This window comes from Myiozetetes cayanensis, unplaced genomic scaffold (genome assembly GCF_022539395.1).
Source record: "Myiozetetes cayanensis isolate MyiCay16 unplaced genomic scaffold, myiCay2020 scf10, whole genome shotgun sequence".
NCBI classification, from domain to species: Eukaryota; Metazoa; Chordata; class Aves; order Passeriformes; family Tyrannidae; genus Myiozetetes; species Myiozetetes cayanensis.
This window is the reverse complement of record NW_026086605.1, coordinates 16,123,861-16,148,440: the sequence shown is the minus strand read 5'-3', so window position 1 is coordinate 16,148,440 and position 24,580 is coordinate 16,123,861. Positions and strand designations below refer to the sequence as shown.

Below are 24,580 nucleotides of genomic sequence, written 5' to 3'. Positions count from 1 at the left end.
CTTGAAAGGCGTGTGCTAAAAAATTGACAGATGAGTCTTTTTTATCGTATTCACACTTTGAGAAGTGCTCCAAAATGCATTTCTTGAGGCACATAGCAATTTGGAAGGCATCATTTCAACAGAAATGGTATAGGTCAGTTTAGGTGAATTAATGCACAACATCAAATTCTTTCTGCAGAAGGTCTGCTGCTCATTTTTGCAGAGTACTGCAGTCACAGACTGAAACTAGAATGGATGTAAAGGTAGAAGTGCTTAAACAGGTCACAGATGTGTGTGTTATGGATGCTTAAGGACAGATGATCTGACTCTCAGCATACCTGAAGTACTACTGGACGTGAGCTGAGGCTTAAGAAAATTCAAGTTTTGGCAAAGATGTTTTCAGTCTAGAAAATTTACAGCTGTAATTCCATGTCCCTTTAGCTTTTTGTGGAATGTTTGTTTTTGTAAATGTTCAATGGCTGGTGTATCTTTTCTTTGCTTCCAGCTTAGATTTATAAGTAAAAATTTATTTTTGGTTGCAGGATTTATTTTAATAATGATTGAAACCTCCCTTTAATAAGCATGGTGCTTCTAGCATGTTCAAAATTTAAGTATGAATATAGATTTCCTTTCTGAAATCAACTATCATAACACCATTAAAACTACTTTTCAAACCCCAAGTTTGCCAGAGACTTCACGTAAGGACTGTGTTTTTTTCTAATGTTTCTCTATTCTAGAATCTCTGGATGAGCTGACTTGCTTAGTGGTAAAGTTATTTTCAGAAGTAGAGAATAAAAATGTCCCTATACCAGAGTTTCCTGAACATCCTTTCCAAGAAGAGCATCTCCGGGTACGTATAGAAATAACATCTTCCATCAGGAGTGTATACCTTAAATGATATCTTTTTATGTTTCAGTAAACATCATGCACTTCACTACTTTTTTATCAGTGTCCCTGTCAAGTTCCGTGTTTGTTTATTGATTTTCCACCCACTTTTCCATGCTGAGTGTAGTTCTGAATAGTTTATAGCAAAGGTTGTACATTTGGTTGCAGCTGTCAGCAACTGAGGGATAATTAGTTTTCTTTTTGTTTGCCTTATGAGTGGCTACAAATTGCCCTAAGTTTTAGATATCTTTACTCTTGAGATTTCGGAGGTATGTTTGTAATATGTGTGTGTGTGTGAAGGGAACACACTTTGTGCTCCGGAGAGGAATAAAATTAATGAATTTCCCTTTGTTTATGGGTCTCCTTGTTTGTTTTCCCCCCTCAGCAACTTTACAAGGTGGTACCCATTAAGGATATTAGAAATCTTTATGTCACATTTCCTATCCCAGACCTTCAGAAGTACTATAAATCAAACCCTGGCCATTACCTTGGTCATCTGATTGGGCATGAAGGCCCAGGGAGTCTTCTATCAGAGCTTAAAGCCAAAGGTAAGTGCTTTGAAGTTAAACAATTAAAAAAATACTTGATCACACATTTCTTTAAAGTTTAACTGAGTTTCACTTAAAATTGACCTTTGTATGTTAAAACCTTCAACTACTTGAGTAATTTGAATTGTAAGTGATTTGGTGCTTTATTTTTATTTCTGTGGCAGGTAAAAATAAATAGTTAACAAAGCACTCAGACTGCTGAAGCGATGATGTCTTGCAGTCCCCTTTATTTGCCATGTTTAGATAGTTGTATGAACTTCGATATAATGATTGTGTCTCTGTTCTGTCACTGACTTTGAGACTGCTTTGTCAGATCCCTTAATGTCTGGAAGAGTGCAAGGTATCTTTCGCTATTTTTCTTTATATCACTCTGTTCCAAGCAGAAATAAATTACCTACTAATCAAATGGTCTTGAGTTTGTCGTATCACTCTGAGTGCAAAATCAGATGGTTCTGACTTGTGTTTATATTTAACTTGCACTGTTGCTGTAAGCTTAAAGGAAGAGAATTTTTTGATGAAAATTCATCAAAATATGTTTAAAAAAAGTTATGTTGCTGAAGCATACAAAAAGTCGCATAAATTGTTACATGTTTGCTTATGTAATAAAGTTTCTTTCTGATGTTACAGGATGGGTAAATACTCTTGTTGGAGGCCAGAAGGAAGGTGCTAGAGGTTTCATGTTTTTCATCATTAATGTGGACTTGACAGAGGAAGGACTTTGTAAGTGAAGTCTTTTGCTTTCATTCCATGTTATTCCTGATCTTATGGGTTTGTTTTTGTATCCAAAGAGACTAATTGTGATTATAGCTTGAAAGCCAATTTATTTTAACTGGTTACTCTTCTTTGTTTAGATCCTCCCACTATGCTAACACAGGTTACCTAAGAAATCAATTTATTTGAGATTATATCAAGTTAATTAGGTACTTCAAATAAATTTCTGTGAAAGAAAGCTGTTAATACCTTTGTGTGCTACTTATTCATACTATTCAGACCCAAGTTAAATTATATTATAAATCTGTATCTTCATGTGAAGACATGTTCAGTGCAGTTCTTGGAATTAGCTGGGGACATAAACACTTATCTTAAATTCATGCCTGAGAAAAGCAGGTTTAAATTGCTGGTGGGATTGGAGATTTCATTAAATATCTTGATGTGTCCTTAAATTTCTTGATGTATCAGAATGTAATGAAAAATAAAATCATAGAAACCATATTTGTGTTCATCAGAATTTCTTCTTTGTGAAGAACTGAGTGGATTATTAAGGATTTTTTTCTTTTCAGTGCATGTTGAAGATATTATTTTGCACATGTTTCAATATATTCAAAAACTACGTACGGAAGGACCTCAAGAATGGGTTTTCCAAGAGTGCAAGGTAAGTAACTGGGACTTGAAATGTTCAGGGGTTGTATTTTTACACATTTTTTCTTTATCATAAGTAGAAACAGAATCCTTGACTGTGTAACTGGCCTTTAATAATCACATAGTAATTAGGTTTATTAATTTTGAAGATGCAACATGACACAAATGACAAGTACCTTCAGAATATATGGTCTTAACATAGGTATGAAGTGCTCTTACAGGGCTGTGGGTTATGATAGCGTAAGGGAGGTGAAGGAAGAAGGATCTTGCTTTTTCCCCAAGGATTTTGCATAACCTTCCTTAGTCTTCACTGAAGGGGGGGGGACATTTTCTATGAGGGGTAGCATTGAATTGGAAGTTGAAATGGCTGATATTCTACCCCTCTCTTCTTTCATGCGTCATATTGTATAGATGAGATTGTAAAGGCAGTAGGACATTTAATCTGCTGTTGGTTCCCTCGTGTTTTTGAAAAGTTAAGTAAAGGCTTTTCAAGGAGTGCTTTGGCTGTACACTTCAGTCTTCATGCTTCTTACAAGTCTGAATGGTTCTGTGGGCACAAATGTGAAGTGTCCTGTTAGGATTAGATAGTACCGTACTTCTCAGTGGCAGTGTGAAATAAACCCACTTTTATATATATATATATATATATATATATATAGTCTCATTGGTTCACTACATGTGCTTTTTTTTTAATGAAAACTGTTGAGTCTCTTCTAAGAGCAGAAATTCTGCAGCTGGGTTAGCCTTTTTTCTTACACTTTGACACTGTACACCTATAAAAATAGTCTCAAGTCTCTTTATACTCTGCTAAAAGTCCCAACTGGATTTGTTTCACTTTACAGAGTAAGCAAATAGAAGATTTGAGAGAGGTAGTTCCATCCTTCTATCTCATCCCTGTGTCTTTCCCTTGCTCCTCTTGTATCAGCCCCAGCACTCCTGAGACTGTGGGGTGAGTCAGAGAGCTGGCAAACTAGTATGAAAAGAATCTTTAGAGTTTATTTTCAGCTGAATTGTTGAATTAATCAGACTCTCTGCATGGTTTCTTGGAAGGATGGACTGTCCTTTTCACTGACTTTATAGTCTTAGATCTCTTTAATTCACCCTTGCCATTGTATCCTAAGAATGATGTGTTCTATTTCTGTGGCTGAGACAGCATAAAGAAACACTCTGTCTCAAAACTTACCTATTGGCTGGCTGAACAAAAGGAAGAAAAAAGGAAGAGGGAAAGGCTTCAGTTCGTTAACATAAGACAAACATTGCACTGCAACGTTATGCATTGATTGTATCAGAGTTGATGTGTTTTCAAGTTATCAGGAAATTTAAATATATGAGATATGGGACAGATCTCTTACTATGAACAGGGCTTAAAAGACTTGTATAACATTTCACATTGTGATACTATCCCAAATTGCTTGGGAGTTTTATGCAATTTGAGTGTAACTGAAGACTTGTGTTAGGTACCTGTCTTAACTGCTATAACATGGATACAAGAAAAGTACTTCGTTTTCCTTCATATAAAAAGGAACTAAGTAGCAAATAGTTATTCTTAAAATAGGCTTTAATTTATGCTTTTCAGTCATTCATACATTGTTTTCTAGGATCTAAATGCTGTGGCATTCAGATTTAAAGATAAAGAGCGACCACGAGGTTATACATCAAAGATTGGAGGAATGTTGCATGTAAGTGGAGGGGGGTCATTTTTGGTTGTTTGTTGGGTTTTTTTTAGTAATTATTTAGCGGTGTGTTTGACTATAATCTTAATAAATACAGGCATCTGCAAAGGTCCTCTGCACTTCTTGTGCTTAGGAAGCTATATCATACTGCATACATCTTAGTTTTGGCAGTCAGTAGGTCATTCTATTTGCTCTACTGTTTTATACTTTTATATTTAGTAGAACTCATTATACAGTAACTGGAGTGGCTGCTTGATCTGTTTCAGTGTTTCTTAAGACTTAGGTACCTTGTTTTTCTGTGTCTACCTGTAGCTAAATGTTCTCTGGGGAAATATTAGAGAAATAGTATTTTATCATTAACATGAGCACTATGTTCCATAGTTAACAGTGTTGAAATACTGCAGTAAGCAGAGATATTTGTATTAAGATTGCAAATTACAAATGTTTGCCTTGACTTTACTGATGTGATTATGTGTTGGTACTGAAAAAAACATCATGTAGCTTTTACTTGGTCTTTATACTTCTTGCAAAATTTAGTTCCCTCTTTTTACACTAATGCAACATTTAGGTGGGTTTGTTGGGTTCTTTTTGTCTAGTGGAATTATGTAACTTTTATATATTGCAGCCATTGTTCATTGCATAGCTAATGCAATTTATTTAGCCTGCATTTATTCAGAGAAACTTTTGATTTCCCTGCAGGAACTCCTGTTAATGGTAATTAGACCTTTAATTTGTAAAGTCTAAAATAGTGATCTTTAGTTTTAGAATTTTCTTTGTTTACTAAAAAGCGTTAGACTGAACTGAAATAATTTAAATGGATGTTTAAAGAGCTCCTGTTTGGGCTGCTACCTTTTGCTTTTGTTCAGTCAAATGCCTGTAATCTGTGTAAGAGAATCAGAAGTTCAGAAAGTAATTTTGTAATAATTCTGGTCAAAAAAATTACATCTGCCTGGCAGACTGCAAGTACTCAGTGTCATCTGGTAATTTTCCCTCCCAGGTGTTTATCAAGAAAGTTTTCCTGTCAACCACACTAATCATTTTCAGACAAGTTTAAACTTTTTTTCTTAAGTTGTCATGTATCTGAAGAGATTTTCAGCTTGATCCTAAATAAAAAATGTTAGAATTGAAAGTGTTTAAATCTGTATTATGCTTTTACATAGTGAAATATCTTTAAATTACTGTAAATAAGAATTGAATTATTTGAGAATCCTAAAAGAACTTAGTGGTGGTGGGGGGGGGTTGTGGTGTTTGTTTCTTTTTGTTTGTTTGTTTTTGCTTACTTATGGGTTTTTTCCCCAAATTCACTCCAGTAGAGTACTTGGTATTCTTTTATCTTTACAAACATCCTGCAGGGGTCAGCCTTTACCATGTTATTTTTTACTTACTCAAAATACTATTTAAAGGTGGATGGCTTGTTATATTGAGACATAAAATATTTCAAGAGAAAAGAATGGTAAATATGCAGTATATAAAATTACCTAATACGTGAGAAATATGATTGTATAGATAGAATGTTACTCTCTCTTGTTTAATTTTAAGAGAAAGATTTTAAAACATATACACACTTCTAATTTGAAATTACAGAGGTAATAACAGATTTTGTGACCAAAAGTATATGTTTTTGTTTTCTTTACTGAACTGTAGTTTTTCCATGCTTAGTTTTGTTTAATTCATCTACATGTTTCTGGGCTTTGTTTTTTAGTATTATCCAATAGAAGAAGTATTGGCTGCTGAATATTTGCTTGAAGAATTCAGGCCTGATTTAATAGAGATGGTACTGGATAAACTGAGACCAGAAAATGTTCGGTAAGTTAAACACAAACGTTGTAAAAAAGCAGATGAACTAATGGAAACACAGATTCTTAGGTATCTCTTACAGCTCTGAAGTAAATGTGACTGAAAAAGAGCTGGTTGTTCTATTAATGTCTTTGGTCCCCTTGGAAAATTTTAAGTGTGTGCAACTCTTCCTGTTCAGACAGAAAAGTCATTTCAGGCCTTTCTATGCAGAGTGGTTCCCTTGGACTGAAACAGTTTTTAAGAAGATTCTTACTCAGAGTAGCTCAACTCTTCTGAGGAAAAGCCTGATAAAATTATCCTGCCTCACTAGATTATTGGGAAATTTTATATAGAATGCTTTAATTAATGATTTGGAGCTAGGTCTGGAAATGTGTTAAGGGGATGGCTTTTATCTACTATATCTATTTCTTTTCCCCTATGGAGAAATATGAAACTTTATGCAAATTAGCAAACCCCCTGAAAAATACCAATTTATGTGGGTAGAAAAAGCTGTGTCTTTAGCTGCTAAAATCTCTCAGACTTTGGAGCATCTCTTTAATGTGAGCATGACCTTACTGCACATGTGCTTTCTTTGCAGAGTGAGTGTGCTGCAGTACAAATTTCAGGGCTCAGGAATTGGTCAGACTGGATGTTGAAAGGAAAAGGGGAATCTTTTCTTCCTGTGCTTTTGAGAATCTTCTGCTGTCACACAACCAGGGTAGAAAAGGGAGGCAGAAAAGAACAAACATACCTTATGTCCGTTTGAATGCCTAAAGAACAATAACGTGACCAGGATGAGGGAAATAATTATTTGCTGAGATGATCATTTATAAGTGAAGGGATCTGGAAACCATAGAGAAGAAGAGGGCAGGTGGGAATAAAAGGTCTATTTCTTAAGGAGTAGGAAGGGCAGGGTAAGTGTCTAACAAAAGGAGGAAGAGCCTGGGACAAGAGAGCTGGCAGAGAACATCATGGGGATATTCTGTTGGTAGCTGTGGGGAACTGGTATCTCACTCAAGGGTGGATAGAGAGGCTGACTAGTGGAATTGCTGGGCATGGTTAAGTGTAGATTGGACAAATAAATGAGAGTGGCATAGAAAGTGGGACTAATAGACAGACTGGAGGTAAGAGAAGTGTAGAAGAAAAGTTGTCAGGCTTAGCAAGGATATTCAGGTGGCTGTCCTGAATCATGGAATTTGGGCAAACAGAAAAGGAAAAGAGAAGAGGTCTGAGACAAGGAACCTGAGGTAGGACAGCAGCAGAACTGATGGAGACTAAGTGTTCTCTATAGAGGGCAGAGAAACTAAAATTTACCAAGTCTTCCTACTCTATAACCTCATGAATCTCTTGATTCACTTGACTTCCTATCTATGAAAAAAAATCACTTGGGATATTTTAAAACATTAAATTAGTTCCTGTAACACTGAGTGCTATGGAGGGGACATTGTAGTAATTCTGTTTATTTAGAGAAAGAGGTGAATATTGGAAAGAGAAGTCAGATCATGCATTGGGCAAAACACATAAAATACTGAATAACTGTTTCTTAATTGTTTTGTGCACTGAACAGGGCAGAGGTTCTGTAGAACAATGTGTCAAGTTGTGTGTGTGTCTATATTTATACAAATGTATAATGTGGTACAGTCTCCATTATTACAAGGTTCCATAGGCAACAGTTACACTAGCACTTTGAAGCCCGAATTTTCTTTCTTTTTTTAAACCCTTTTTTCAGTTCCTTTAATACAACTTTTGTTCATGTTGTAATAAATTGGAATATTAAGTTAGTGGTGTAGAGATACTATGAAACTGTATGAAAAGAGGAACAAGCTTTTGCTTGTGTATTCTCTCAGTCTTACTGTATCCGAGCACCTGTTTATCAGTGTTTTGGAAAAAATAATGATGGAGAAGGTACTGTTTCTGAATATGTTCCACGCTGAAATTGTCAGTGTTAGATATAGAAGGACAATGAGACATGCTTTTGTATATTTCCAGGGCTTATGTGCTTCAGCTTTCTGAAACTACTGTGAATTATTTAAAATTTTGGGCACAAATCTTCACTATGTTTCTTTGTATGACCAAGTCTGTCTTGTATATTCATTTAGTCTAAGATCCATGAAAATTTGTTGTCAAAAGATGGTATATTTCAAATAATTATTGGATAAAGTAGGATAAACTTGGATTATGAACGGTATTTGCAAATGTCACGGGGTTCTGGTGTTCTATGGGGTATGCAAGTAATGATAGAATAAATGGAGTTGCCTATATCAGCAACAGTAGTTGCCATAGTAATTAATGCCCTTTAAAGAAGGGCCTATATCTTTGTGTGTGGGTGTGGATCTGTGTGTAATGTGTGTGGGATACTTCAGCTGAAGCTTGACTATTTTGAGAGATCATACTTTGAACAAACAATACTTTAATGAAAATTTCCACGTTCTCTTTCCTATTGTATTTAGTACTTCTATTTTGAATATATTTTCATGTTAATCTACCACCCAAGTCCTTGAAAATTTGATACTTTTAACATAAAGACTGTTTATAGTAATTGAAAGAGATAATATGTAATTACTTGTCCTCTGAAGAAAGCTTCATAAAATTCCACCTGACTGTGAACCTTTATCTTTACTGGTTTTAGAATTGCTTACAAGAAAGAAGTAAACCTGAGTTAATACTGATTTATTAAAGAAGCTGCAGGTGCTTAATTAGATCTGATGGTTTTTAGAACTTCACATAGCTTTAAAATGTGACTCCTAACACTGCAAGAAAACAGTCAGTATTATCTTGCTCACAATGTAAACTGGGTCTTTGTTACTAGCCAGACAATTCCAAAGCACCTTCTTACTTAAACATTCAAAAATTGCTGGAGGAAATAATATATGTGAATACATTCATAGACTTTTTAGGCTTGTCAGGTGCTGCTGGACACTACAGACCGCTCGTGAGTGTTCTGTGTTACTCCTGCTGCTGGCTATGCCCGTCTTTGGACACTCCTTCCAGCTGACAGTACTTAAGCATAAAATAGCCATAATGAAAATTAGTAGTGTGGGAGAGGAAAGTGGAGAGAACACTGGTAGAGGGAGAAAATTCAAGTCTATAGCATGTTGCTATAAGCACAAGAATAATGGTGATGGTTTTCAGAAGAACGTGGTGTGCTTTTTTCAAATATGTAGTGAACATCCATTTCATGATGTTCTTTTATTTTAGGTAACATAAACCCATATCTGCACTTGCAGTTGCAATTTTGCATTCGTCTTTGTCCACAATTAAAATAAAGAGGGGTGGGGCAAGAGAAAAGCGAGATGAGCAAGAATCTTATTAGAAAGAGAGGAAAAAGTAATTCTAAAAAGTTATGGAATTTAGCTGTAACATGTTTGGAATATTAGTAACCAAAGAAAATAGTTTACTATGATACGTGTCTTTCTGTAGTAGTTTTGTAGTATTACATCAGTCTTTTCCCATTTGACTAAGTGACTTGCTGGGGAGGGGCATTTTCTCCACACATGGTAGTTGTGGATTAGTTTTAAATAAAATCTGGATTTTTTTTCCAAGATGAAACAAATACCAACTGAAGATGATCAACTTTAGCATACTAAGCAACTGGGAAGCATTGATCCTTCAGTTGATGAAGATGGGTGTTTCAGAATTCAGTTTCAAATTCAGCCTGTTTTGAATGGTGTCTGTGTGACTTTTCAAGTAGCAAAGTGCAGGACATTGGGACTGGAGAGGCACAGTGGTGGAGGTGTCTTGTAAACGGAAGTGGACAGAAATAGGTGTGCTTTTCTGTACAGGAAGGTCTCAAAAGTTTTCGTAATGGCAGAATGATAATGGCGGGGTGACAAGAAAGCTGGCAATCAGAGGGGGTCATTAGTAACTTCTGTGGGTCTCTGTGTAATCTTGAGCTTTGAATGTCATATGTGTCACTGCTTTCTTCTAGCTTGTACTTTTTGGATTTGGAAAAAAATACGTTGCATTTAATCTTTCTTCACTTTACCTGCCTTAAGAAATAAGTGTCATTTAACAGATGAAGAATTGTGTAACTTTAAGCGTTTGGATAAAATAAAAAAAAAAAAAGGCTAAATATTGGGAGAAAAAAGGACTTTCAGAACTGGAATATATCTGGGTTTATGGCCTCTTCAGTTAATTGTTAAATAATTACATATTCTCTTTGTTGCAGAGATTTTAGTAGGGCTTAAAGATATTAAGTACAAGTGGGTTAGTTCTTTGAAGCTTAAGTGGCCACAGCTATGATGACAGCTGTCCTGTTAAGGCTCAAGTATAAATAAGTAAAAACTACGGAGTGACCAAAGGCTGATTAAATGCAGTTCTAACAGCCAGATTCAGCTGTTGTTCTAACATGGATCAAATAAGGCCTGCAGGAGGTCTGTAGTGATGGAGCAGCAGGCATGCTTTGAGTTAGAATGGTATATGGTCAAAGTACTGATAATGTATTGCTTTTTATGTGTAGACTAAAGTCTTGCTGGTGTTTGCAATTGCTGCAACAACTGTACGTTCACACCTTAGTTCTCTTCATGTTCAGACTATTTGTTCATCTCCAAAAGTGTAAATTATAAAAAGAAACACAAAACATCAAACCAAATGTAAGATTCCTGAGTGTCACGTTGCTTTATCCTGCTGCCGTAAATGATACATTTTTCAGAATAGACTCAAAAGTTACAGGTGTGCCTCCATACAGCTTCTGTGGCGATACAGGAAGCTGATTTTTCTCAGATTTAAAAGTATAAGTCAATTTTAGTGGGGATTAAATTTTTTGTTTGGGCCATCAAGTGTTTTGAGATCTGAGCTAATCAGACTTCGCTATTTTTGTTTGACTAAAAAAATTAACTTATAGTTCCGTATTCCTTTTAGACACGTTTTAATGGTTTATTTTATGAAAATAAAAGTAAAATGGACTGCAATTTTTTTTACCTTTTCAAAGTATAGTATAATGTAACAAGGAATATAATTTTATAGTATCTTCTATTTAAATTACCATCAAGGTAAATTATTGTGGGAGAGAGAAACTTAAGTGTTGCTAAAAGTGATGTCATTGTACATTACAAAGACTCAAGAAAGCCACTGTGGATTTGTAGTTTTAGAGGGCTCTCCTGAAAGAATGAGTTGAGATTACAGATGTTAATAAAAGGCTCTCCTTCTGTTGTACTTTTTTTAAATTTCACCTATATCTTTATGCATGCAGTGAATTACCAATCCAGTAGCCTGTTTCCTTCTTTTATCATTTCTTGAGCAAATTTTATATACTAATAAAAAACACCCTGTGAACATGCACTTTAAATATCTGTGTGTTTTGGTTATCCACCATTTACTGATAGAAAGGTAAACATGTGCATCCTATTTTCCCTTTCTATGAAAGAGTTAGTATGTGCCACATCCTAAATATGCCTGTTTTTTCAGGTTATTTTCCTGTTTTGTATTGGGGTTTTTTTAAACATTTTTATGCCTTGCATTCATGCTGTCTTGATGTGATTTAATTTCCATTTATTTAAATTTTTCCTTTGTATTTTGGTTTTACTTGTACTTTCCTTTTCATAACCCTATTGGAATTCACCTGCACTAAGGACTTTTCTTGGCATAGCTGTGTTGGAGTAACTGCATTCAGAGTTCGAAAGTACTGATCAAGGTCTTTTTAAAAGTATAGTTTTTCCACTGTTATTTTCTTTAAAAACTTTGTGCTTAAAAGGTATGAAAAATCCATACAGATGGTACTAAGTGTCCATATGTGTTTTTATTCAACTGAACTATAGCAGGAAGTTTTCGTATTCTCCTCCCACCCCTGTGCACTACTTGTTGCATTTAGTGCCTTAATTTCCCTTAGAAACATTTTAAAATGTATCATTTTTACTTCTTCAAACTGTATTGGGTTTTGCCAGCCATCTGTGAAGATAAGGGAATAGACTTGGCATGTGTCACAGTCTTAGCTGAAAAATGTAATTTTCCTATCATTTCCAATACATTTTTCTCCTCATCATCTGCAGAATAAATGCTCTTATTAAAATTTAAGAAGATAGTGACTCACCGGATTAAACAGCTAAAGAACATTTTCCCTTGGATAGTAAGTGGGCTTTTTTCCTCTCGTGATATCAGAAGTGCAGCACTAGTACTATCCTAGAGGGAAGAAAAATAAAATGAGTGCCAAAAATGTTGATGCAGAAATTTCTAACTGCTGAAATTTCCTAGACACTGAGCAAACTGTTATCACAAGGTAGTTGGGGATGCTCACCCCTGATGACAAACATGCTAGAAATACAGAATGTGTGTGTTTATTTTTAATTGCGTTGTATCCTGAGTAACAATTTTGAAAATCACATTTGCTCACTTATTTCCCCCCACAAATCATGATGTTTGTAGCGACTTAGTTTTACTGAACCCTGACAAATAACTTGTGCTTCTGCAGAGTGATTACAGTGCTGCACCCCAGCAACATCTGCATGCAGATTCCACTTACTCTGGTTTCTGATGAGATTTGTATGCAAGTGGCTTCGAATAGCCTGTATTGCCTTGAATCAGTTTTGCTGATGGTTTTGAGGGAACTTATGAACAAATGGAGGATCTTACTGTTTACTTCAGTCACATTATGTTATGCATATGAATAAGATACATTTTTTCCATTGTTTGACAATAATTTGGAAGACTAGAGTTTAAATTGGGTCCTAAAAAAAGCCATTGATACTTTATAAGTATAGAGTATTCTTCTTTTGCAACAAATTTGCTCTGACATGTTTGTTACTAATATCACCGATACTGTGTTTTCTAACTCTATTACTTTTTCACCCTTAGAACCTTGAGTTTGGTTATGTAAATCTGGAATATAATAGTTGGTAATCTTTCCTGGAAGTACCTTCATTTCAGAGCACACATTCTCTTCCCAAATAACACTCTCCTGTAGATCTGTCACTTTTAGCTTCATTTTAGATTTCAGAAGAGTGAAAAACAAGATGGTGTCTAGTAAATATGTATGATATTATAGAAATAGTGCTTGTTTTTGAAAATTGACCATAACTGAAGACTACAACAGTTTACATGTACAAGAATGTAAATACAGAAGTAAATTGCATTTATAGTTTGAGTTGTGTTCCATGTTCATGAATGGCTCAAGCCTAGTGGCATTTTAAGCAGGTCCTATTGAAGACTGCCTGATAGCCTGTCTTGCTTTTCCCATGCATTTCAACACTGTCTTAAAACATAGGGATGTTCATAGTTCTATACAGCACAACACAGAATTGAAAAGCAAAAATAACATTACATAATTGATAATTGTAAAGATGCATTAGAGTACATTTAAGTAACTGCATGGCATTTTATTTCTACCTGCTATACTTCTTTTCTCCTGTTCTTTTCATGTCCTGGCCTTCGTTCCTGTTGGTGCTTGTATCTTGGTTTAAGTTGTAATTCTTGGACAGGTGAAATCCCTTTTGACTTATGTTGTTGTGGGAGCTCAAAATGTCAGTAATCATTCCAGTAGTGATTTGGGATACAGGGAGAGCAGGAGGATCCCTTGAAGCAAAACTGTGTGAAGAATTGCTATGCTGATTTCCAAAGTTTCATTTTCTATATTTGAGCAGACAGAATTATTTTTAGCTCTTTAATTTTAGTGTGTTCCTACAGCCAGTGTTTGGATGCTTGAATTGTCACTGCTACTTGAACATCAGTATGTTGGAGAAGGGTAGAAGGAGGAAATGTTGAATAACAGACATCTGTATATTATAGCTTAAGACATCTTTGACTTGCTTCTCAGACCATTTGATTATTGGAAATTTACTAGGATAATCTTTTCACTTAAGACTTTTTTATTATTATTATTATTATTATTTTTAGTCTTTATTTACTGCATGAAAAGACCTGGTAGCTTGCTCTGAAATTCTGAAAGACTTTATGGTTTTCATAGTCTCTTACAAACTTTGTACCAGTGTTGGGGTTTAACCCCAGCCAGCTACTAAGCACCACGCAGCTGCTTGCTCAGCCCCCCACCAGTGGGATCAAGGAGAGAATCAGAAGGGTAAAAGCTGGAAAACTCATGGGTTGAGATTAAGACAGTTTAATAGGGAAAGCAAAGGCTGCACACACAAGCAAAGCAAAACAAGGAATTAATGCACTGCTTCCCATGGGCAGGCAGGTGTTCAGCCATCTCCAGGAGAGCAGGGCCCTGTCACGCACAGCAGTTACTCAGGAGCACAAACACCATCACTTGAGATGTCCCCCCCGCTTCCTCTTTCTCCCCCTCACTTTATATACTGGGCATGATCCCATGTGGTCTGGAATATCCCTTTGGTCAGTTGGGGTCACCTGTCCCAGCCGTGTCTCCTCCCAGCGTGCCATGCACCCCCAGCCTCCTTACCAGGAGCACGGAAAGGCCTTGGCTCTGTGTAAGTCCTGCTCAAGCAACAACAACAGCATCTGTATATTATTAACCCTGTGTTCAGCACAAATCCAAAACAACCCCATACCAGGCACTGTAAAGAAAATTAACTCTACCCCAGGCAAAACCAGCACAACATGATAGAACTCTTATTCACCAACTGTTCAAGTTAAAATGCAAACCAGAATATTTCTGTGGTTCGCTTTAATAAAAACAACAATCTCTCTAACAGATTCTACCTTGTTGACCAAGCTAATGTCTGCTTTTTTGCAAGAACAAATATTCCCTAGGATTAAAGTGCTTAGTTCTTTGCTGAATATTTAATAGTGCTTCTTGTGTATAAAAAATGAAATAGATACATCATGCAAACAGATATGAAACCATTTTGTATCAAGACACAATAAAAATGTTAACCATGTCTATTGCCGTTTAGCAATGAGAGGTGAAATAAAATGCAGCTACTAAAAATAAGTATTCTCATTCTGGTTTGGATATTGCATAACTTCTGCAGAGGAGCAAGGGTTGTTTTGTGTGTTCGTGCTAATAATGTGGTTCCTTAAAAGCTGGGGAGTAGAAATTTCTCCCTTTCTCACCCCAGAGGAAATCTGCATCCCTAAAACATTCTTTAGTGTATGTGATTTAAAATATTGTCTTAAAATTAGATTGTCTGTGGGGCAAGTCCTGCTTCAGTTTTTGAATCTGTTGTTAGAGAACGTCTTTACAGTTCCATGTGACTCTGATATGTACTTAAATGCATCTAATGCTGGCTGTTTACCTCACTGCTCTCCTGCTACTCAAGCTGCAATGCAGGGATTAAATCATTAATAATTTGAAAATCTTCATAGTAGGGGCTTCTAGAACTAAATACATTAGAATTCTCTTTTCCCCAGCCTTCTTGGATCATTTAGTTATTTATGTGTAACCATTGCATGAACTGGGAGGGATAAGAACAAGGGCATTTACAGTATTAGTCTACATATTTAAACTTTTCAATGTATTCCAAAATTAATCGTAAGTGTATTGTAAAGTAAAAATACTAAAGTTGGAGACACATCCACATATACATACTTTGATTTGCACCCCACTTTGCTGTGCACATTAGAAATAAACAACAGAATGTTCCTGATCTGAAGATGCTGTGATTAAAAAAGAACACTTATATTGCACATATTTTGATGTTGTAATGTGCATTTTAGTCATCTGCACAAGACTTGACAAAGTTTGTTACTGTGCTATTCACCATCTAAGACTGTTAAATATATGTAGGAGGTAATTGTTCTACTTTTTTTAGCCATTTCAAAGTTCTTAGAAATATCTGTTTACTCTTGAAGTTAACCACTTATTTCCATTGAATACTCTTTGGTGTTGCAGATTGTTCAAAAGAATTAAAGGAGGTTTCTTGATTCCTATCATGTAGACTACTGAAAAAATACTTTTCTCTGTATTTCTTTTTAATTAGGTGTATTCTTTACTTCAAGGAGCATCTGATGCTGTTAGTCATATGATTTAGTTTTAGGTAATCACGCAAGAAGCAGGGAGTTGAACTTGCTGATCCTTATGGTAACATTAAATGATGGTGATAACCTGATAAGGTTAACCTTAGTGTGTAGTTCAGTATACATGTACTTGCTATCCAGGGTACCCTGTAACTGTTCAAGGACTGTTTGCAGAAGTAAATGCATTCTGGGGCTGGAGCAGAAACAGTGCTTGGAATAATTTCTCACGCTCTTCTCTCAGACACGTTCATGACAAAGTGCTTTGTCTCTTTGTTTTCAGAGTTGCAATAGTTTCCAAGTCTTTTGAAGGAAAAACTGATCGAACAGAAGACTGGTATGGAACACAGTACAAGCAGGAAGCAATTTCTGATGAAGTTATTAAGGCATGTTAAAACTTTTAATATATTCTAATACCTGCAAATGAAAGTCAGTGGCAAATTCTTTGTCTAATTTTCCATTTAGTTCAGGGGAGAAGTTAAATCCGCTGCTCTACATAGCATGAAAATCATACAATAAGTGCGTTTAATGTTGTGACCTGTTAAAATATTTTTGCTGTAAATGATCCATAATATGCAGTGGCTATTTAAAATGTAAGTATTAACTTCTTAAAATGTGATAGTGTCTATTATATGTTAATGAACTAATCTGTACTTCAGAAAAGAATCTTTACAACTGTTATATGTAATTATTTTGAAGTTCACTTTTGCAACATAGAAAACATATATACTGGCAATTAAGTGAGGTTCTGAAAATGAAAACTCGAGTAAAGGAAGTGAGAAAAACCTTATTCAAACTTGTTATTGTTCTAATATTTTAAGAAGAGATGGCTGCAAAGTATATACCTCCAAACTGAATTGGACCTTCCAGGTGTGCTCTGAACAGACATTGCATAGGAATGCCTCCTTTTGCTTGACCACACCTATGTCCTTGATTAGAATTCCTGTTGAAGTATTTAGTTTAATATCATCATTTAGAGTTCATAGTAGCAGAAAATGAGATATAAAACCACCTTTCACTGTACTGTAAACTTTATAGAATTACATTTTATCACCATCCTCCTTCTCAGAGCACTTCATCCTGCTGTAGTCTACTTTGACTTGTTTTCCTGGCTATTTCTCTCTTTCCCTGTTACCTTAATAGTATTTACACAGAAGGTGGTGGAACACATTTTTAAATCTTTTGTTTCAGCATGAAATAAATATATATCCATTAGTTAAGCAGAAATTCTGCTTAGCCTCACCGTTTCTCCTATTTATCTAGAAATGGCAAAATGCTGACTTGAATGGGAAATTCAAACTTCCAATGAAGAATGAGTTCATTCCTACAAACTTTGAGATTTTACCATTGGAAAAAGATGCAACACAGTACCCTGCCCTTGTCAAGGTAAACTGTCTGTATTTACTGCATAACCTCCTGGGAAGTTAATTTCTCTGTGTTTTTAAAATGCAGATCATGTCATATTCCAAAATGTAACAAACAAAAAAGTACAGAACTTCAAGATACTGCTGGAAAGACAGTAGTGGATTATGACAACTTGAGTTCCTACATAAATGAATCTGCAAACAGCTTGAACTTTGTCTTTCTGAAAGTGTGTTAGCACTGGTAGAAATAGTAATAAGGCTGTTTATTCAGCAGAAGAGTGACTACCACTCTTATATTTATTTGAACAGTGTTGAGTAAGGCAAGGGTGTAGACAAGGCTATTCTGTTGTAACTGTGTGTGAAAAAGCGTGTGATGGCATGGAAAAGGGGCTAGAGGTGTAAATGGACATCGCTCTCCAGTTTCCTAGAAGCATCATTTCATGATCTCAAAATATTTAGAAAATCTCAGTTTTTTCTGAGTATGTAAAACATAGAAAAAATTACTTCTTACTATTGTAAAGCGTGGTTGTCTTTGCTAATGCTCGTCCCTGTTCTGGTCTTACTTAGAGGATAAATAGGAAAAGTCTTCAGCAATTACATGCTGTATTTCATCTTGAATACTCAATTCAGGAATCCTTCTTTCACACTAGAGGAATAGAAGTCTACTCTAGTGCAAAGATACCTTTCAGGAAAACAGATTTGTTCTGCACAGGACATTTTAAGTATATACTTGAAGCAATATTATTAATGGAGAAAGACTTTAAGCATATGTTTATATTCATCCTGAACAGAAACCCTAAACTTTAGCAGGGACACATACTACAGCTCTATTAAGTAAAATTAACTGGTCTGCTGCAGAAACGTGACGGTCCTTTGTTGTCTCTGTAGCAACTTGGTAATTGATCTGAACAAAAACTTTGCTTTAACGTGTCATTGCTTTGGAAATATATTTGCTTTGGTTTTTCCTTTCTCTTTAAAATATGTTTTCCGAGGGAAAATGTTTTTAATCTTATGCAGTTGATGAAATACACTTTATCCGTTCTGCCTGAATCTCTTTATTTTTTTTTTCTCCAGCTGTATGTCTGTGCTATTTTCTTTTTGTAGGCACTGACATTTGTCTGACCCCACAGCAAAATATTGCAAGAACTAAATCAGCAAGAATGATGTACAAAAACCCCAGCTTTTCTGCTGCTTTGTGTCCCTAAGGACTAGATCAGGGCTGTGGAGAAAGGGGAGGGACAGGAACATAAGTGCAGGAACAGGATGACCATTCTCACTGGCAGCATGTCACTGTGTCACCTCTGTACTAATGGCACATCTTGCCCTGAAAAGCCCTCAGGATAGAGGGCAGGTGGGATATGGGCTGTGGCCTGAGGGCCAGACTGTTGTGTGGCCTGCAGCTGGTGATGTCCAGCTGTTGGATGGGATCTGCAGTACCACAGACAGGCTTTACTGTTTAGCATTCTGTCCCTCATATAAGATATATTCTAAGTGGCATCATAGCAATTTAACAGAATAAAACCTTTGTTGTCTTTGAGCAAAACTGTAATTTGGCCTTTTAGTGTGAGTCAAATATTGTACAGTAAGGTGTGCTGTAAGAGACAGGACTTAGTTCTTTTATGCAAAAAAGAGGAGGAAAATACCATGCGACATCCCTGAGAAGCAAAGAAGATCTGCTCAAAAACATGAAAAAGAAAAATAGTCTTACATTTAAAAGTTCTCTCGTCTAATGCATGGCAATACTAAGAAAAGATGTTGGGGAGATAAAGTTAGCTAAAGTTGGAAAAGAGATGGAGCACGTATGTTACAGTTTTTGTAGGAGAAAAAGCAATAGAGGGAGTTGTTATAGAGTATTTCCTGTACTAGGAAATTACTCTAAAAATTTTGGAGATAGATCTTTTAACTAATTTCCAAATTTTTTTAAATGTATATGTGTTATTTGTTTCTGATGTTATGTTCAAACAACATATAATGCATTATTTGTTTTATAAAGCATTAATAATAACTTCAACAATAACAATAATACACAGTTACACTCTTAGTCTAAACCATGTAATGATATGCTGCTCTAGTGCTGCATAATGACACATCCTTTATTGCCAGCATTAGCAGGGAATTGTGTGCAGCTAACTCTATATTTGTCTTTTATCATTGCTCTCTAGAAAAGTAGTTCCCATTTTGATCCTAAGCTCATTCACAGTGCTGGGGCCATTTAACTGCTTGGTAAGGTGGCATGTGGTAAGAAGGGAGTCTCAGTACAGGTAGATGGATGTATCCACACATGTACAGTAACAAGAAATTGAATTTAAGGGGATAATGCCAAGTTGAGATTTGAAGCGGTGAAGAGACTTTGTTTTTAATAGTGCCATATATTGCAGTTAAAAGTCAAGTGACTTTAACAAAACCTCTTTTCTTGACACAGGACACTGCCATGAGCAAACTATGGTTCAAGCAAGATGACAAATTTTTTTTGCCGAAAGCTTGTCTCAACTTTGAATTTTTCAGGTATGCAGTGTTGAGTATATCACGTAAATTGCTCTCCAAAAGTCTCTTGTTTATTTGGAATCTGCACTTCTGTGGCAAAAACTTCCTTGCATGCACTGACTTTGAAATGTTTGTCCTTACTTTGAATATCAAATAAGGTATAGATAGCAGGTAGGCTCATCTAAGTTATGCAGTAATTGAATGGCAAGCAGTTTGAGGTGCTCCATCTATATTAACAGGAAAAGTTTATCTAAAAATAATCCTAAAATAAATTTGCTTCTATGTTTTATTTGCTATACCTGAAATATGCCTGCCAATAGGAGCTACTACATGTTGCAATATACTCTTTCAAATTGTGTGTATTTTTACATTAACTACTAGATCACAACTATTTTAAGATCTGTGTTTTCTTTATAAAATACTATTCTGATAATGATTTTAGGTTCAAATTCTAGTTTGCATAATGCAAACCATTATAAAAAGTGCTTAAAATTTTGGTGTTTTACTAAACTGACAGCCACAACGGATTTTTTTTTTTTCCAAGAGCATTGTCTGTATTATCAGTGAATGTGTGATTTTCACCCCAAGGTGCATGATACAAAGCTATAATGTTAATCCTGGTCTTGCATTATTTTCATCACAGGAAAATTATCTTTCTTTAAGTAAGCATGCCAATGACCTTCTTCATTAAATAAATTTCTAACATTTGAATTGAAAAAATATTGCTGTCTTTAGTGTGCAGCTGTTTCTGTGTTGGATTACTGAAAGGTAAAAAAATTCAGGGACTCTCCTTTTGCTAATTAAATGATTCAGTGGTATTGCTGGAAAGGCTCTAATGAGGGCTCCCACAGATGCTCGTAGCTGCACTGTTGAGTCCTTGTTTTGAGGGACCACCTGAAATTGTTCTTGAAGAATTTCAGATAGAAGTTTTATCTGGAGTGTGTCGTATCTTAGTACTGGTGTTGGTGAACTAGTTGGGGAAAATAGGTTTCCTGGAAATCTCCTCCTTCTTTTTGCTTTTTGAAACCACAGTGCAAATGTTACAACTGTTTCAACTTTGTGTCAGGAAATGGAGAGATCAAAATGGTAACTGCCCTTCTCTTATTCAGAGAACAAAAATTGCAGTTCTTTGCCTTCTTCATTTATGCTTTGTGGCTTTCCTTGTACTGTGTTTGGCTAAAATCCAAAATAGGATTTTATTGATGGACACTTGAGTTTGTTATACAGTTGTGGTGGCTTTTTACATCAGTTTCAAATGAACTATGAGTAAACCAATCTCTATACCAGTCTATGAAGGATTAAAAGATAATAACTGATTTTTTGTGGAGCACACAAAGGTATAAAAAGTATGTGCACATGCATCACAAAATCACAGAATCATTTGGGCTGGAAGGGACCTTTAAAGGCCATCTAGTCCAACCCTCCTGCACTGAGCAGAGGCATCTCCATTTGGATCAGTGGTGATGGTCTTGCCCAGTTAGATTTGTATTTTGATCTCTGTGAGCCCTTTTAAAAAGCCAGGAGTATTTGAGCTTTGATGATCAATGTAATGGAATGATTTGCCTCTTTCCTCCTGGGAATGGTTAAAGGTGGGAAGTTGGCTTTTTCTTAGGATTGGGAGTGAAGATTCTTTCCTCTTCCTTAAAAATAAGATGGTAACTGCATGTGAACATAACGATATTGGGTACCTCATCTCCAAAAGAAGGTATAAGCAGATTTGTCAAGTTTTGATACTTTAAAAAGATTCTTGGTGAATCTCTCTCTGTCTCTCTCTTTTTGGTGATGCTGATGGTCACTGAAGGAAAGGTGAAATGTATAGTGTTTATTCATAAGACTCAGTGAAATCACCTGTATCTCTTGTGACCGAGTGAATTGGTGAATAAAGCCATCTTAATGGCATGGTTTTTTGTAAAAACTTTTAGCCTCAATTCTAAATCAGAATATGAAGGCTGTGCTACCTTGTAGCAGATTACAAAAATTTTTTCATGCTACAGGCTGCTTCAGTAAGATAGAAAAAAAGAGGATTTCTTATGCCTGCAGCCCTGGTCATCATGAGTCATAGAAAATATTCCTGACCCAGATGTTATAGCAGGAGTTGCTGTGTAAATGAATTAAGAGGAAGTTGATGATGGTGATTTCTCCCTCAAATACACAAATCTCATAGGAACAACGAGTATATGAATCTCTTGAAATCACGATATTCCAAAACTGAAAATCCTTACAGGGATCTTTGTCTTAAAGAAACACCACAGTAAAAACATCTGACATGGGATTTATCACCCAGCCTAAAAGATGATGATAAGCTTTTGCTTTTGTGTGAATTGCAACTTAAGAACTCGACAAGTATCCTTTTTTTAAAAGGAAGCAGAATAACCATGTAATGTGCTGATGTTTTGAAAACTCTCTAAAGGTAGTTATGAACTCAACACTTCAATGTTGATTGCAGCTATGTCACTTCCAGCTCTGTTTGAAAAAGACTAGACTTTATGATTTTTCAAATACACTGTCATCATGAAGTTGTTCTGCTTGAGTCTAGTAAGAAAGGTAAACTAGAAATAAACATTTATTTACAAAACTGTCAGTAATAGGAGGCAGCTCTGAGAACAGTGTTGTAATAATTTTCAGTTATTTTTCACTTGAGGATAAATGATGTAGTAGTCATGATTATTTTCAAAACTCCTTGTTGGCCTTTGCCAGCTAAACGAGTATAGAGAATTTATAACTGATACAGACATAGTAATCACTCAAACTGATTAAGTCACTATTGTAGTATCAAAATGGAAAAAAAATACAATGAGTTTGGAGTAAGGCTTATGGTAACATAGGATTGACCTAAATCTTGCTTTGAATTCAGTCTTAATTAAAAAATTTGATAGTAATTGGATTTGCATCACTGGGCATATTGAAATTGCTCAATTTTGGGAAATTGTAGGGAGAAATGCAAATAGCAACCCTTTTGGTTTTTTTACTGACGTGTTTGCTTAATCTGGGCTAAGGTTTTAGACTATAGCAGGCTGTGCTTCTCTAATAGCTTTTTTGTTTTTTAAAATCTCTTCCTCTGCTTTCTTTCCTTAATCTAAAAGTAAGGAGAAGTCAAGGCCTTACTAAAAACAACCAGGAACCTTCTTAAAAATACCTTTGCAATATATTTTTGTTTTCTGGTCATGTGATCTTGGTTTTACTACATTAATGTTGGTATACACTGAGAAATACCATTCTGTATAGGTGCAAACATATGTGATGGCATGACTCTCAATATCACCATTAGTGACTGCTTGGAGAAAATAAATGCAAACAGCATGGGTTTGAGTTGTAAGACATATCCAGCAAATTGTTTCAGATACTGCTGATTATTCCTGTGAAATTGATGATGAATTTACGTGCACTTCAGAAACTGTAGAAATAAGTAATCATAGTACAAATAACTTGACTTCACAAATCCTTAAAACACACAGGTATTTAACCATCAGCACAGTTGAAACACGGCTCGAGTCTTTGAGTTGCCTTTCTCTTTTAGAGAAATTTTTGACAGCATTGTGTGTAAACAGGTGCTTCTAATACAACAGTAGGTCTTCTATTGCTGTTGCCACTGAAAAGGTAGCACAAAATATTGTGGTGTTATGACAGTGGATATGCCAAACTTCTTTCCAGAGCTGAACTTGGCACGTACTGTGTATTTTCATACCACAAATTGCTCATCTCTTGATTTTTGTAATAGAAACTACATTGTTTTCTGGTGGTGTATGAGTATTAATTGAATTAATGTTTAGTGTGTGGGCTTTCATATTGGTCTGTTGAATTATGTTGGTATATTTAGTTTATTTTACTCCTGAAGAATTCTGACTGTGCAGCCAAGTAAATATAATGTGTCTTGATTTATGAGCACAAATAGAATAACCCTGGAATCTTCAGTATATTTATTTAGGTATTCCCCAAACCATAAGCAAGCTAAGTAACTATTTTCAGGTATGCTCACGTTTGGCTTCAAAGCAGGTGTCCTTCATAATCGGATCCATCAGCATAAAATCACAGAAAATATTGTTTCCTGCAGATCAAACTTAAAAGGCCAAAAGAAACAGAGAAATAATTTTAAACTGCGTATTTTACTTTCAACATTTTCTTCCAGCCCATTTGCTTACGTGGATCCCTTGCATTGTAACATGGCCTATTTGTACCTTGAACTACTCAAAGACTCCCTCAACGAGTATGCATATGCAGCAGAACTAGCTGGCTTGAACTATGATCTCCAAAATACCATCTATGGGATGTATGTAAGTACCCAAATCAAGGAAAAGCTTAGAGCCTTGAAACTACTTCCACTCATCAACATTTTTATATTGATTTGATGGAAGGACTTCTAAATAAAAACTAAAGACCGTTAGTCCTTTTGATCTTGGTTATTAACCATTCTTTCTTTGATTTGAATTTTAAGTTGAATTTTGTTCAAAGTCTTCAACAGTCTTTCAGTTCACATTAAGCAAATTTTCTTCTTTATTTTTGTATCATTCATGAAATTAATTAGTTGTAAGATTTCTTCCTCCATTAAAAAAAAAAAAAAGGCAACCCTAATCCAAGCTTACATATTTATATAAGTTTGTCAGATATCTGTTAAAAGCTTTCTGACTGATGGGGTAAAAGACCCCCTTTTCAT

At 35.5% G+C, this 24,580-nt stretch overlaps 1 protein-coding gene across 4 annotated transcripts in view; it reads left to right on the top strand.

The window, feature by feature from the left end:
* The window catches only part of IDE (insulin degrading enzyme), a 60,170-nt gene that overhangs the window by 14,742 nt on the left and 20,848 nt on the right, over positions 1 to 24,580 (top strand). For 3 of the 4 annotated variants that reach the window (XM_050305251.1, XM_050305252.1, XM_050305249.1), the window contains exons 6-15: positions 717 to 829; positions 1,250 to 1,412; positions 2,040 to 2,132; positions 2,693 to 2,784; positions 4,370 to 4,450; positions 6,147 to 6,250; positions 16,365 to 16,467; positions 17,345 to 17,467; positions 19,868 to 19,950; positions 24,056 to 24,200. In XM_050305251.1, the coding sequence (XP_050161208.1) occupies positions 717 to 829; positions 1,250 to 1,412; positions 2,040 to 2,132; positions 2,693 to 2,784; positions 4,370 to 4,450; positions 6,147 to 6,250; positions 16,365 to 16,467; positions 17,345 to 17,467; positions 19,868 to 19,950; positions 24,056 to 24,200 (1,100 nt within the window). The remainder of the gene's footprint in view (positions 1 to 716; positions 830 to 1,249; positions 1,413 to 2,039; positions 2,133 to 2,692; positions 2,785 to 4,369; positions 4,451 to 6,146; positions 6,251 to 16,364; positions 16,468 to 17,344; positions 17,468 to 19,867; positions 19,951 to 24,055; positions 24,201 to 24,580) is intronic. The other variant, XM_050305250.1, reaches the window with a different exon arrangement.